At 35.7% G+C, this 14,292-nt stretch overlaps 2 protein-coding genes across 2 annotated transcripts; both read left to right on the forward strand.

The window, feature by feature from the left end:
* The first annotated feature begins 2,248 nt into the window (after nt 1-2,248).
* Nucleotides 2,249-9,576, forward strand: LOC139724026 (indoleamine 2,3-dioxygenase 2-like). The gene is made up of 9 exons (XM_071635225.1): nt 2,249-2,341; nt 3,524-3,622; nt 4,851-4,970; nt 5,608-5,741; nt 6,296-6,416; nt 7,355-7,451; nt 7,950-8,001; nt 8,651-8,726; nt 9,472-9,576. Exons 1-9 carry the CDS (start codon nt 2,249-2,251, stop codon nt 9,574-9,576), a joined length of 897 nt encoding a protein of 298 aa, XP_071491326.1.
* A 657-nt stretch (nt 9,577-10,233) lies between these two features.
* Nucleotides 10,234-12,870, forward strand: LOC139723990 (indoleamine 2,3-dioxygenase 1-like). The gene is made up of 4 exons (XM_071635188.1): nt 10,234-10,327; nt 10,807-10,903; nt 11,505-11,584; nt 11,953-12,870. Exons 2-4 carry the CDS (start codon nt 10,833-10,835, stop codon nt 12,168-12,170), a joined length of 369 nt encoding a protein of 122 aa, XP_071491289.1. The 5' UTR covers nt 10,234-10,327; nt 10,807-10,832; the 3' UTR covers nt 12,171-12,870.
* The last annotated feature ends 1,422 nt before the right edge of the window (nt 12,871-14,292 follow it).

Consider the following 14,292-nt stretch of genomic DNA (forward strand, 5'->3'; position numbering starts at 1 on the left):
GCTGTACTACAAATACAATCAGTTCAGTTGATTTACGAATGCTACATTCACTCTACCTAGGCCTATCTAGTACAATAGTATTTTCAATAAGTCCACTTGGCACTTCCACAACTCCAGCCCCAGGAAATGAAGAGAGGAATACATATATATACAACTCGCTCCAGCACTGCACTGCACCGACCGGGCCGTGTGCACAGTGTGGACTGTGGTGATCGTGACTGGATTCCTTGGCCGGGCGGCCAAAACCGAACGCAGAAACACAGTAATACTAATAGAAATACATGTATTGTTCTTTCTGCTCCAGTCACTTTTGAGATAAGTGTTGTTCTTGATAGAGGCACTAGTTAAAAAAAAAAGAATTACGAGGATGTTTACTAATACAATATGTTTAGCACTTCTTGTTATGATTGTGATCGGAACGCAATTTAACGCGATGCTCTGGCCTCTGCACGCACGTACAGTACAGTTGTACAGCCAGAATGAAGCCGTAGACAAGCATTGAAAGCAAGGCCCTAAGTTACTGGCCTCGACGGACGCTGGTTAGAACGCAAGAACGGTCGAATCTGGGGCATTCAAGTAAGCTAGAGTCAATTTAGAGACGTCATAATCATTTATGCTTTATGATATCGTTGCCCCTGTCAAAACGAAAAACTTACGGTAAAACACGTTTAGGTTTTCCTCTGTTTCAACGGCTTCTCTGTTGCTTCTTGCACGCAGGATCGCAGGACATACACACGGATTATGGGGAGGCGAATTGTTTTGACTTGACTGTGCTGTGTACGTGTATACAACGGGTGTGATCGTACGATCATCGGCCAAAACAGCACAGGGGCGTCAACAGAATACTGGCCGTTGATTGGCTAATTGCGAACCCCCCTTCGTTGGTCATCAATACAGGCACGTCATCGCTATTACGAAACTCACATTGCGGGCATATACTAGTAGTGACCACAGCATGTTTTGTTTATGCTGATAAACGTGGGCAAAATGCCAACAAACTTTTGCCTAATGGTAGCCCAGTGTTCTGTGGTCGTCAGAGCGCACCCAATGATTAATCCGTTGTACCAAGGAGGTACTAGGCAGGATGCAGATATCTGAATTTATTCTTTGCATTTGAGAAAAAAAAAATATTGACAATTGAAACTCCAAATCGTATAATCATGATGATGCTGGACGGTAGTCTATCCTGTCAATAAAATCATGCCTGTACTAGGCATTCTGATTCCCACCCCCACCAACCAGTAGTGGTACACTGGTTTTCTTCCTTCAAGTTGACTGCTGTCACCCCCCCCCCCCTTCCCTCCACCCCATAGCCCCACGACCTATCGATGAATTTCAGCCTGTGCATGTATAGGATCTATAACATTAACAATTATGTACATGTATCGAGTACATGGCTTGGGCTTATAGAAACAGTGTAAGCGCTAAATAAGGTTTTTTTTATTAATTTATATAATTATTATTTTTATTATTATCATTATTATTATTATTATTATTATTATTATTATTATTATTATTATTATTATTATCATTATTATTATCATCATTATTATCATCATCATAATCATCATCATCACCATCATTATCATTATATAGTATTATTATCATCATTGTAATTTGGTACAATTAGCATTTGATACATTTGAAAACAATTTAACCAATACACTCCTATATGAACATGGATGAACACGTTTATGACTTTATAATCGACTTGAAGGGGAAAAAAATGAGTAAACATGACCAGCTGCGCGTGACTAATGCCTACACGTGTCTATCAGTCTACTTGTGAATCTGTATGAACCCAGCGAGTGTGTTACATAATCTATTACATTGATGTCGTTGGAGCGATATAGATGCGAGTGCACGATGTCCTGAATTTCACTTTACTATTTGAATGCATTAATTGTGATATGATACGAATATATAGACCGCCAAATGTTCGAATTTCGACTTATTTTAATTCTTTAGCTGGAAATTAACAATATCTCTGGTCGCTATTAAATGCTCAATAGCAGCTCAGCGTGCAGCGTGTAATCCCGTGACTTCGTCGGCTTCGTATGTAAACAGAGACCGAACGTGGTGGGATCCGCCAGCGCAAACCATGCAGTCACATCATACCGGTACATTATATTGACTGCCATTCGGTACGGTACACATTGCGGAGTTACGGTATTTTCTAGCTTCCTGACCCTGATAATAATTGTGGAATCGCACTGCCTCTTGCATCGACTCAACGTGCTGTATAGAGATGGCAAGTGGAGGCGAGAGAGCTGAAGTAGTCTCGAGGTTGGAAGATTTCAAAACGTCGCCACTCTTTGGTTTTGTGGATCAGAATCCAGCGGTAAGTGAAGGAGTATAAACATCACAGAAGTAACATACCCACCTGTCATAAGGTCCAATGCCTGGGTCATTACACGTATCTATTTCGTTCCTTGTAGTATAAGATATGAAGTGGCTGGAGGGATGCATGATGAAGTATACATATAGATAGTGCAAATGTGCCCCTGCGTAGTTCATTTTATTTCACAGAACCTTCCAATTTTGAGCAATAGCATGATATGGAGGATTTCAGCTAGGATATAATGGGGGGGGGGGGGGTGATCAAGGTAAGAATTAAGAATTCTTTCTATCACCTTCTGATTGATAGTAGATTATGATACTGTGATATTTACAAGAATAGGTACCTAAAAGCCTGTAGGTTGGGGGTTTATGCATACAATATTAAATCAGTTGCTGGTGCTGCTTTCCCAGCATCAGTGGTTGCAAAAAATCAATTAAGATACTATAGTATATAAACTTATAAAGTCTCTGAGAGGAGGATCCTGTCTTGGGAATTATGTATCATATATACCAGTATTGTAAACATGTGTGTCTCCCCCTCCCTTCCTCTCCCTCCCTCTCTCTCTCTCCCTCTCCCCTCTCTCTCTTTGTACATATATTCATTTGTTGATATGTATATACTGTGTATATTAATGGTAGATATAAGACATATTTTACAGATTCTACTTTTTTTTCTGTGCACTTGACCAACAGGATCTCTAGATGGCATATAACCAGGCTCAATTTCTGTTTCCTTGGAGTTTCTGTACAATGGATCAAGATGATTCAATTCTTTCAAATCTATCCAAATTATTCCTTACAAAACAGATTGTGAACATTTCTTGATATTTTCCTGTGCACCTCTTCCACCTCATAATAACCTATTTATAGTATAAAGTAATAAAATACACAGTGTATATTAATTGGGCATCTCATTCATCTGAATTGCACTCATAGAGTGAGTGTTTTGAAAAAGTGGGGTAGAAGAGATGAATATTTGGAATACATTTTGTTGAATTAAGTGTCATTGAATATTTATACATTTGCAAACACAACAAAAGAGATGTATGACTCTTACAAATAGCTCAGAAGTGAACAGCAGATATTGAAGTATATTATGTTTTCTTCCTCTATATGGGTCATTCCTTTTAAAAGAGTTCTCATTAATTTCTATAGTTGCATACAATCTGTAATTACATTATAGACCCATCTACCAGCATACTTCAAGCCATGGGAAGACTTGGCCTATCAAACTTCAACACTCGTCCTACAGAGCGGCTTAATGAGGGCACAGGTGCACTCGGTGAGAACCTGTTACAATATCAAGCTTGGTGGTTACTTCATTTTGTGGGCTCTTGACTTATCAAATCAATGATGAACCATGGAGCTACAGCTGTACCAGTAGCTTCATGATTTAAAGGTAGGGGATACCTTTTACAGACCTCCCAAAATGCAGCAAAACATTAAATATGAACCTCAGGGGACTTGCTTAGGCCACTGCTTAGAAATTTGGAAGTCAACAGTTATCTAAAATTTGAATAATGCTCAAAGTTCAACTACTCAGTAGTTCTGTGTGTCAGCCACACTTAAGCCTTTTTGTTGCATTCTTCTGTATTTGTGATCTATAAACACAAATCTAAAAGTACGAGAGCTGATGTAATAACATATAGAGTGTGTGGCAAGAATGTATATAGAAATGTTTGTAAGTGTTGATGAACTTTCTTTACAAAATATACATGATGGACACACATGATTCAGTACATGGGTCTGCAAAGGTAGCCTAGTAATGTACTGGAATTTACGGTGAGCCCCGAAAACAATTCCATTCAAAATCTAACGGTCAAAAAAATGTACTAAATGTTACCTTCCGCTTTCAATACTTTATGGGAGTTTCTAAAATGATACTCTCTTCAACATACCACTGTATTTATACAGCTCTTCATTTAAGGCGTGCAAATGGGATTCCCTACCTTTAACATCCATAATGACAAATTAAGGAATGGATGTATATTTGTTTGCTCTACATAGGCAATTATCCTGCTATTGGTTAATTTCGTCCACATGAATTATTCAATTATGGTCCCACTAGTGTTTCAGTATCAAAGTAATGTAATTCTTATTATAGGTGAGGGATTAAGGAACTAATGAATTGTGTGGAATGATTTTCATATCTTGATAATAGTTACTTGTGACTTAAGATTGTCATTATCGACAGAATCGAGATGTATTCTGGGATGCCTGTGTATTAATACAAAACTGTAATATGTATTTGAATGAAGAGAATATACATAAGGCCAATATGTGCTATGCAAGTTAGCATTTCTTTTCAGATAACAGAAATCCGTAATTAACTCAGGGAATATCCTCAAATTTTGAGAAGAGATGTTAGCTCTTCGTATGGAAGAAGATCAATCCATGGCAAAGATGTATTACACTTTCAAATATGATTTGCATGATATGAAAAAAAATTACTTATCGGTCTACCAAAATCAGCTCTTGTAATGTTAGCAATGTCTTTTTGAATCTTACAGCTGCCTCTTCTTGACCACACCAGGCTTGTTTACGATAGTGAATGGAAAGCCGCTCTTGTCTTTCTAACATGCATCACCTATGGCTATGTTTGGTGTGAGGGAGATGATGGAGTGCCAGAGGTGATTATGAAGCTACAAATCATACAAATCAGTTATCAAATTCTTTGTCTTTCTTCTGTAATTTACAAGAGCTGAAAACACAATATTGTCAGGATTATGATCTCACACCATTCTTATGTGTTCTTGTGGACCCTATGAAAAACAGCCATTGGCTGAATAGGGTCATCCAACCCATGAGTGGTGAATAAATAAATTTAAAAAAAAAAGTTGTGTTCTTCTGTGTATGACCATGTGAACTATTTGTTGTAATGTAATGAAATCGTGGTTCGTTGATAAATCATAGGTCTGCCTTTTTGTAAGTTGAATTCCCTCGCACATTATCGTAATTATCCAATATGAATGTGAGATACTGATTTAAGGCCATTCGATTTGTATTTCATGAAATATAGTTCTGTATTTAAAATCTGTATACACTGAATTTTCATATTGATCTCGAGGTGTATGTTGCAAATTTAATTTGTGTGGATATTTCATGAATGGAATGAAATGAAAATGTTACTATGGAGCTGATAGCTCCATGATGTTACTGACACTGTCTTAATTTTTTGTGGGTTACATTATGGCTGGGAAAGTCATACCAAGGGGAAGTCAGACCAGGAACTCTCCCTCACTATCTGTCTCTGTCATCACTTCCCAGGTCCTTCCTAGGTGTGTGGCGGTCCCTTATATGGCTGTAGCTACCAGACTTGAGGTACCCCCTTCCATCAACATGTACAGCTTCATCCTTCTGAACTGGAAGCTGAAAGACCCCAAAGGGCCAGTGAAGCTTGAGTGAGTTATGAAGAATGAATATAAAATAAAGAGTAAAGAGTAAAGAAAAATGTAATTTGTATCATAGGGTCCAAAGCCTTCCAGTCATAAGCATTTTATGCGATCGTCTCCCTTTCATAACATCAATGAACCTACCAGACAAAAATGTAAGGAAAATCAGCAAGTCAATATACACAAATGTTTAAGATAATTGACCTCAAAGTTCAGATTGCAGGCATTCCCAATTAAAAGCATGCTAGACAGTTCTAGGCTTTTAAACCTAGTACATAGAGATTGGTTCAGAATACATTGGTCAAATGCTTCACATAAAAATCAAATACAAACATAAATTAACTTAAAAATATATATATACCTTGCCAATCAGAGAGTAGGTATACTAGTACTGTAGTTCAGTTATCAGTCTATTGATTTGCAAACAGAAGTAATGAAATTCTTTATTGTTCATCCAAGGGATCTTGCTTTCCACACTGTTCTCACTTTGGGTTGTCTGCAGTTACAGTATATAAGGCAGTCTTTGAGACAGGTTATAAACTGATTTATTGTTTACTTTTTAGCAACATGGATTCCATTGTCAATCTTCGTGCTGGCATGGATGAGTCCTGGTTTTACTGTACCACTGCTCAGGTAGAATTGGACTTTGCACCAGCCCTGACAAGCATTATTAAGATGCAAAAGGTATAATGTTCCCCACATTTACATTTTCGAGCAGTATAGTTCCCTATTTGCCAACAAGGTCATTTCTGATTTGAATATTTTTAAAAGTCAAAATCAGATGTTATATTAATGAGGACTTTTCATTGAATATTAAGTTGCTCCTTGCAGAAGAAGAAGCCATCATGGTAATAATCAATATTTTATCACCTTCTTGAAATTTTACTGCTTTTTTAATGTGATGCATTTCTCTTGATAATATGTTTTGCTAGTATTATATATTGACGATGTTGGTAAAGAAATGGCATATATGATGCAGCATCCAAATCACGATGCTGTAGATAGAATTGGCATAATAGTTGATCCCAGACCATTGTAAGCAGTGGTGGGGGAAATGACCTGATTCTTGACACGTTTCTTGACACCATGTGGTCTGTGCATGATTAGGAACATTAATACTTATGTACCATTGTCTATGTTAGGAATCTTGCAAGGGTGGAATTTCAGTTACCATACATACTTTAGTGTAAATGGTTTTTGAGAGATGATCATGTGATTTCTTGAGCATGTGAAATGCTCATTACTCTGATTTAGGGAAAAAAGATACCTTGGCAGTATGTAGCCATGCTGCTCCCACAGGCTTTGACAATTTATTCACTTATTTATTTTGTTATTATTCATTTGGGAGATGGTAGTTGGAGTAGTTGTTACAAATGGGATTTAGTTTGACACATTTGCCTTTCTTCTTATTTGAGTAAGGCCAAAGAGTCCAGAAACACTTCAATGAAAAGTTTTATCCTGCTCTACAGCTCTAACTTACAGTAAATGGACATAGAAAAACATATAACGCTGCAGCTGCATTTTGACAGTGAGTCTCTGTAAGAATGAGCTGTTCATAAAAACTCCCGGCCTCTGTCTAATTTATGGATTCTCTCATTTTATTGTCTTCCATTTCCTTGGAGGCTTGCGAGCAAAAGTCTGTAGAGGTGGTGGTGGAAGAGCTCTCAAAAATAGAAAATACTGTGTGCCAGATGAGGAAAAGCTTGAGGAGAATGCCAGGTCAGATGATTAATGTTTCTCTAATAAATACGAAGGTAGATGTTGTTATGTTGGAATTAGCTTTACGAATTAGCTCTGTTATATTAGAAGAGCAATAAACTGCCAAAGGCACCCTCTTTAGTGTAAGAAGACATGAAAGTGCTATAATGGACGCAGTTTAAAGAACAGAAGACAATAAATGACTGTATGGTGATGAAAATAATCATGTTTAATGAGAAATAATATGTCTGCACACGTACAGCTCACATGAATGTAGTTGTATGTATTGTTGTTGCATTTACTCTTGGAAGATAACATATTCTTAGAAAACAATGGTAAGTTAGACTAGTGTCTCAACTTACTGCATAGCTCACATTTTACATGTCAATATGGAAGTATTGCTTGTAAAATGAATCATTAAATTATGAACTTTCACCTGGGAAAGCAAATATAAAAATGGTACGATTGTAATTTTGCTTAATTTAGTGATCTTTCAGTTGATTCTCTGTCTATGTTCAGAGTGTTGCCAGCCGCAAGTGTTCTTCAATGTTTTTCGACCTTTCATACGTGGGTGAGTTATACTTCCCATGTCAGCTTCTGTTGTAGTTGAAAGACAATCTTGGGTATATGAGATAACACAGATCTTAAACTTTCCAAGGTTACTTTTTATGTGCTTTCTGTTCAGATATTGTTCACAATATCACGAGGATTATTAGTGTACAAATTTACGTAAGTGCACGCATGTCATCAAAATCAGTGGGTCCACCCAAAAGGTTTCTGCTGAATTGTTAGACTTTCTCCACACGTAACAAATCAACTGGTTCGATGTTTTGCGGTATAGTGTTCTGATGCTGTTGATGTGACACTCTGATTCTTGCAGTGTGACTACAATAGACATATTAAAAAAAAATCAGTCCTCTTAATACCTGGTGTGTGGTGCATTGGCTTTAGATATAATTCTACTTTCTTTGTTTCAAGTTTTAAGTAATGCATAATGGAACTAGGTACTGTTAACAGAGGTGGAGTATTCAAGCATGTTGGCAAGTTTCTGAATGACATCAATCAATCACGGAATAATAGATGAATCAGATTTGAATGGGTCATTATTGTTAACATATATGTCATATTTTTAGTTATGTATCGTACATGAAGTTTACTACCACTAAAGCAAGGATATTAGCTGTCTAAAGCTAGCATGCTCCCCCTCTTTTTATCCATAGATGGGACTCCGATCCATTCAAGAGGAAAAACTTGAAAGGTCTCATTTATGAAGGCGTCTCCACTGAGCCATTTTCTGTGAGTAGGGGCCTACTGTTATGGCTTCGTAAATTTTATTCGAACCAAGTCTGCACACAATTTTTCCTCAACATTTCGGATTTTTGACAGTAAATTCAATTTAAAGAGATCATATCACTCTTATGTTGTTGTTTTTTGTTGATTTGCAGTAATTAGCTAGCAATAATAACTTTTAGAGAAAATTATTCTAACTGCTAAACAATCAAATGAAGCAAGTGTTTTGTTGTTGTTTATCATGTTTGTGTGCACCAACCAGAGTGATTTGATGACATAATAACTCCACTTGATTGGCATACCATAAGTGGTTGTATCCCTATTTTGTTGGCAAAAATGTTTGAAACTTGAAAATGGCAGAATTTTCTTATTTTGAATCTGACAGGGATAGCATTTCTAGCATTCTGTTCATCTGTTTTATACCATCTAACAAAATCAATTTGGTGTGGATTCGACTTTCTAATAGTGAAAATTTGTAATTTCTTTACATTTAATTTGTGTCCTCGTCAGTGAATATGTGTTCTTGACAGTGAAATTCATTACATTGAATTTGTGTTTTTGTCGGTGGATATGATGATCTTGACAGTAACTTTATATTCCTTAAATTGAATTTGTGTTCCTGTCAGTTCAGTGAGTATATGTTCTTGACAGTAAATTTATATTCCTTACATTGAATTTGTGTCCCTTGTCAGTGATATGTGTTCTTGCCAGTGAATTTATTTCCTTGACACTGAATTTGTGTTCTTAACAGTTCACAGGACTAAGTGCTGCCCAGAGCTGTACACTTCCATGTCTGGATGCTGCATTTGGGATTGTACACAATACTAATGAAGGTAACCCCATTGTCATGTCATGACATTTCAATCAAAATATGGAAATAGTGTTTTTCTTTTTTTTATTTATTGTCTTCACAGTTTTTCAAGCAAATAAACATTCTGATATGTGATGAAAATGGAGTTGTTCAAAGTATAATCCTTATTGAAGCAGCTGGTCATGCGTTTGGTGAACACATATTTCCCAGTCTTGGAAAAAGGTGGGGAATAATATATTTTATTAGGTTGCCCCCCTTAAGCTATGCAGGAGAACTGCCTGCTTGGGGGTATTGCTTATTCATATATTAACACAACATTTCTTGTGTATACACATTGCTATTTTTCAGATTCAATTTATTGAATCAGTCTATTTTGGTTAATGTATAAGTATGCAGGAGAACTGCCTGCCTGTAGTATTGCATGAATTTTCTCCTGTATCAATAATCTTAAATGTGTACCTTGATACCTGATTCAGATGACATGATTCTTGCCAGGTGTTACTAATTTCAGCCAGTTAGTCATTATAATGCTTCTAATTCTACTGTTAACTGCTTGTCTTATACACATCACTGAATAATTATGAAGAGTTCATGAAGTTTGACAAGAATATGGTGCTACCGTCAAATTTCCTTGAAGCATATGGTTAAAACAAGTCAGATTATTTTGAGACTGTACTTCTATCTTTAATTTTGATCAACTTAGAAGTGTCACGGGACCACTTCCTCAACTACGCACCCAAATCTCATAGAGAATTGATCAGAACCATCAAAAAAGGACCATCTGTGAGAGAGTTTGGTAAGAAAAATCATGGGTTTGTACAGTTTTTCACATTTTTTGCTTCCTGCAATGGTGACTCCATTGTTTTTCTCATGTTTATTCAGCTCTTTGAGAGTTAGTTCTGGAATTGTTTTTCCACAGTATTTTTCACTTTTAACCCAGTCTCAAGAATGTTGACATTTGTTTTTCTTGTTTCAGACAGCTGAGGAAAGATAGAATGGTCACTTAATATATATGGCCTGTATTACATTTTCGCAAATTTGCACCAGTAAAAAGATGATTTCAGTATTGAGATTTTGTATTTTACTCTTTCCTAATCGACGTATAGTAAACAAACTTTAAAAATTTGGGAAGTAAGGTGCAAGAAAATTAAAATTTTTGAATCCTATTGGAAAAGTTTGAATAAAAAAACAACAACAACAGTAAACAAAACATAAAGTGCTTGCAATAGTAGGTCAATGTACATGAGCATTTCTCTGGTTATAATCTTGATACAGTCAGTTCCAGTGGGTCAGCTAAAGCAATGGAGAGTTTCAATGCCTGTTTGGAAGCGATACGGTCATTCAGGGATGCCCATCTTCAGATAGTCACAAGGTTTGTGAAAGTTTTTGATAATGCATTGATTCCTCAATTCTGGTCAACTTTTTTTTTTAACCAGTAACTTTGAATATAGTATCTAATGCTATTATTTTGTTTCTCTTGTTAACTGAGATAAGAGTTTGTATGGCTGCTGTATGGAATTTCTGCCAGGGAATTTATGATGATAGCAAACACAAAGGATCATTGTGCCCCACTAAGACAAACTCAAGCTGCAAATATGAAAACATATATGAATGAATTGTGTTGGAATTTTGCCAAAAAAACCCCAACCCAACAACAACAACTGGGCTTCCTTTCAACTCAAGTTGCACATTATGACTGGAAACATATAACCTAAAATAAATATGAAGGCAAATGGTTCTGAAGCACTGAAAGAAATGAAGATAATTTTGTTAGGACTGACAGAGCAATTTTTTTCACAGTTGTGACTCGAGTAGAGTAGAGAAGTATTTCCTAAAGAAACTATGGTACACTGAAATAAGAGGTGATTGCACATCTTTGTTGAATCAAGATATTTTCATATGAAGTGCTTTTCAGAACACATTAAGAAAATATCAAAATGATCTATGTCTTCTCTGTTTGGCATGCCTAAAAGGTTCATTGTCCTAATGGCAAATGAGAAAAAGACAGATGCTTCAACTGGTGATCAGGGATTGACAGGTACAGGAGGCACAGGTGAGAAACTGTAGAATATAATTTGAGGTTGTAAGAATTACTACAGAGTTTGATCTTGCAGTTCAAATCATCCACAAAGCTCCGATGATTTTCTTTTAAGATGCAGAATGAGCATGGGGCCTTACATGTACAAGCATAATATGACTGTTAGGTATTGCATGTAAAACTGAAATGACATATGAGTGTGTGCAAGGCCACTTTTGGGTACTGCTAATTTTTAAGAATGATTTATTCATGTTTTAGTGTTTGCATTGGATATTCCTGATCTTGGTTATTAAATGTGCTGGCTCTCTGATGCATTCTTTAATTCATGAATAGTTCACTTTTGTTCAAATGTCACAACGAAGTCACAACTTGGATCTTTTTAGACCTCATGAGCTTCCTGAAGGGACTGCGTGACACTTCAACTGGTGGTTGGCTTGGTCAGACAGAATCGTTCAAAGGCATCAATAGGGAGTTTGTCACCTCAGTAGCCAGGTTCAATCTTGGCTACCATTATGGAAGGAAAATCCTTCATTGGATGTCTGTGTCTGCTGCAGCTGCTGCATTGACTGCTATCATCATGAAAAAATTTTTTGATCTGTGAATACTTTTTAATTTGTTAATCATCTCTGCCAGGAAATGCTGGGTATCCCATTTTTACCTTATTTCAAGACTGATCATACATTATTTGTAGTTTCAGTTGTAACTATATTTATGAAGTTTCAACATCTTTCAAAACAATGGAACTGAAGCTTCATAGATGGAAAAGCAATAAGATTACTAAATGTGTTTGGACCAGGTATTCAGTGACCCTGAAAATGAGAGCTTATTTGTTCGCTTTGTCTATAATGGGCAAAAGTGCGGGCTTCATATTTTGTTTTGCATTTTCACATAAATGTGTGACACTTCATAACTGAAATACACTGTTATATGTATTAGTTTTGTATGTGGCTGCTCAAATTTTATCTGAAATATATTGTTTTCCTTCAAGTAAATGTACATTACTTGCATGGCATGCCATTGCCATGTCACTGCTGACACAATGACAGCGAGAACATAAAACAAGAGCAATATATGAACATACAGAGCTGAAATATGTAGAAATATTTAGTAAGAAATATTCTGTGCTATATTATATCATTTAATGATTTCACAACAATCTTTATTTTGTGTGAAATGTTACTATGTACTTTGTATGCCAGCCATTATCATTGAAATTTGTTGAAAGTAAATCTAGTTGTGTTATGCTCTTTATGTTGTGTGAGGATTTTTTTTATGTGCCCTTTGAGCACTCAGATTGAATGGTAAGGGACATTATAGATACCCCTTTTATTAATATCATATGTATATATATATATATATATTAGAAGAAAGAGTCTCAAGTACGCCATGGATCCAACGATTACAAAATTTTTTATTACAAAATTTTGTAATCGTTCGATCCATGGCGTACTTGAGACTCTTTCCTCTAATAATTACAACATAATAATTCCAACACGTGGAAAATTCCAAGATGGTATATATATATATATATATATATATATATATATATATCGAATATACCACAATATCATTATGCATTTGATATCTTTATAATGGCCATATTTTACATGTAATGCTTGTGTGTTAATATGCACTAAAGTCAGTTTAGAGAAAATGAGTATTTCCCTATACTGTTATATCATTCAGATATTCAGTGTCTGATTAACTTTTTTGTCAGAGTAGCATGTGCTGAATCCTTTTGTTGTGTTCATAAATGACTCTTTGTTCTTTTTGGACACCACAAGATTTGTGACATGTATACGATTCACAGTATTATCCAGTAAATAGCTTCCCATTAATTGTGTACCTTTCTCAATCAATTTGTTTTCTTACAACTGTGTATTTTTATTACTTTGTATAGGGTGTAACAGCAGTTTAGTTTTGCTTCCAGACTTATTATGTTTAATGTGTGAAAGTTTTGTTTTGTCTTGACTCCATCATTGGTCCAGAAAGACTATGCTGTACACTTGTCTTTTGAAAGAGCTGTGACTGCAAGAACTTGAGCCAGCCACACATGGTATGATTTCGCATGGAAATATTTATATGGAATATATTTATATGTGGAATATATTCAGATTTTATTCAGTTGAATAAAATGGCTGTATGGCTTATGTAGACATTCAGATATGGAAATATATAGGCACCGACTTTGTATCACTGTTCTGTAACATGCCTGAGGGTAGGCCTACCGCAGTGTGTCAATTGATGCAGTTGATATGCTGTGTGTATAATTGGTATCGTACATATGGATATAATAATTATGCTTGACTGAAATTTTTACTTTATTTTCTGTCACTTTAATCATAAGCATTATTTGTCCAATATCTCATTATAATCCAAGTAAATGCCATATTCTAGACTAAGCACTGGTATCTATTTTGAATAATTATATGGGACTGTGTGTGAGAGATAGTGTGTTTCTTGTTGGTACATGTAGGTATAAGATACCCGAAAACACTTGTATCCAAAAACAACAACAACAACAAAACACTGAAGTTATACACTTGAACATGTGCTGCAATATAAAGATAATTATGTCCAGAATGATGTAACAATTAGCTGTTGTAAAGAGAAATTTTTGACCACTTAAAATTTAAGTTAGTCTGAAAATATTAAGTACATGTATGTAAATACATATAGGCCTATATGTATAACAATTTTATAATGAAAATTTGATCAGAATT

Source organism: Diadema antillarum, unplaced genomic scaffold, assembly GCF_040938485.1.
Source record: "Diadema antillarum isolate AM-2024a unplaced genomic scaffold, OU_Dant_1.0 scf00000205, whole genome shotgun sequence".
NCBI classification, from domain to species: Eukaryota; Metazoa; Echinodermata; class Echinoidea; order Diadematoida; family Diadematidae; genus Diadema; species Diadema antillarum.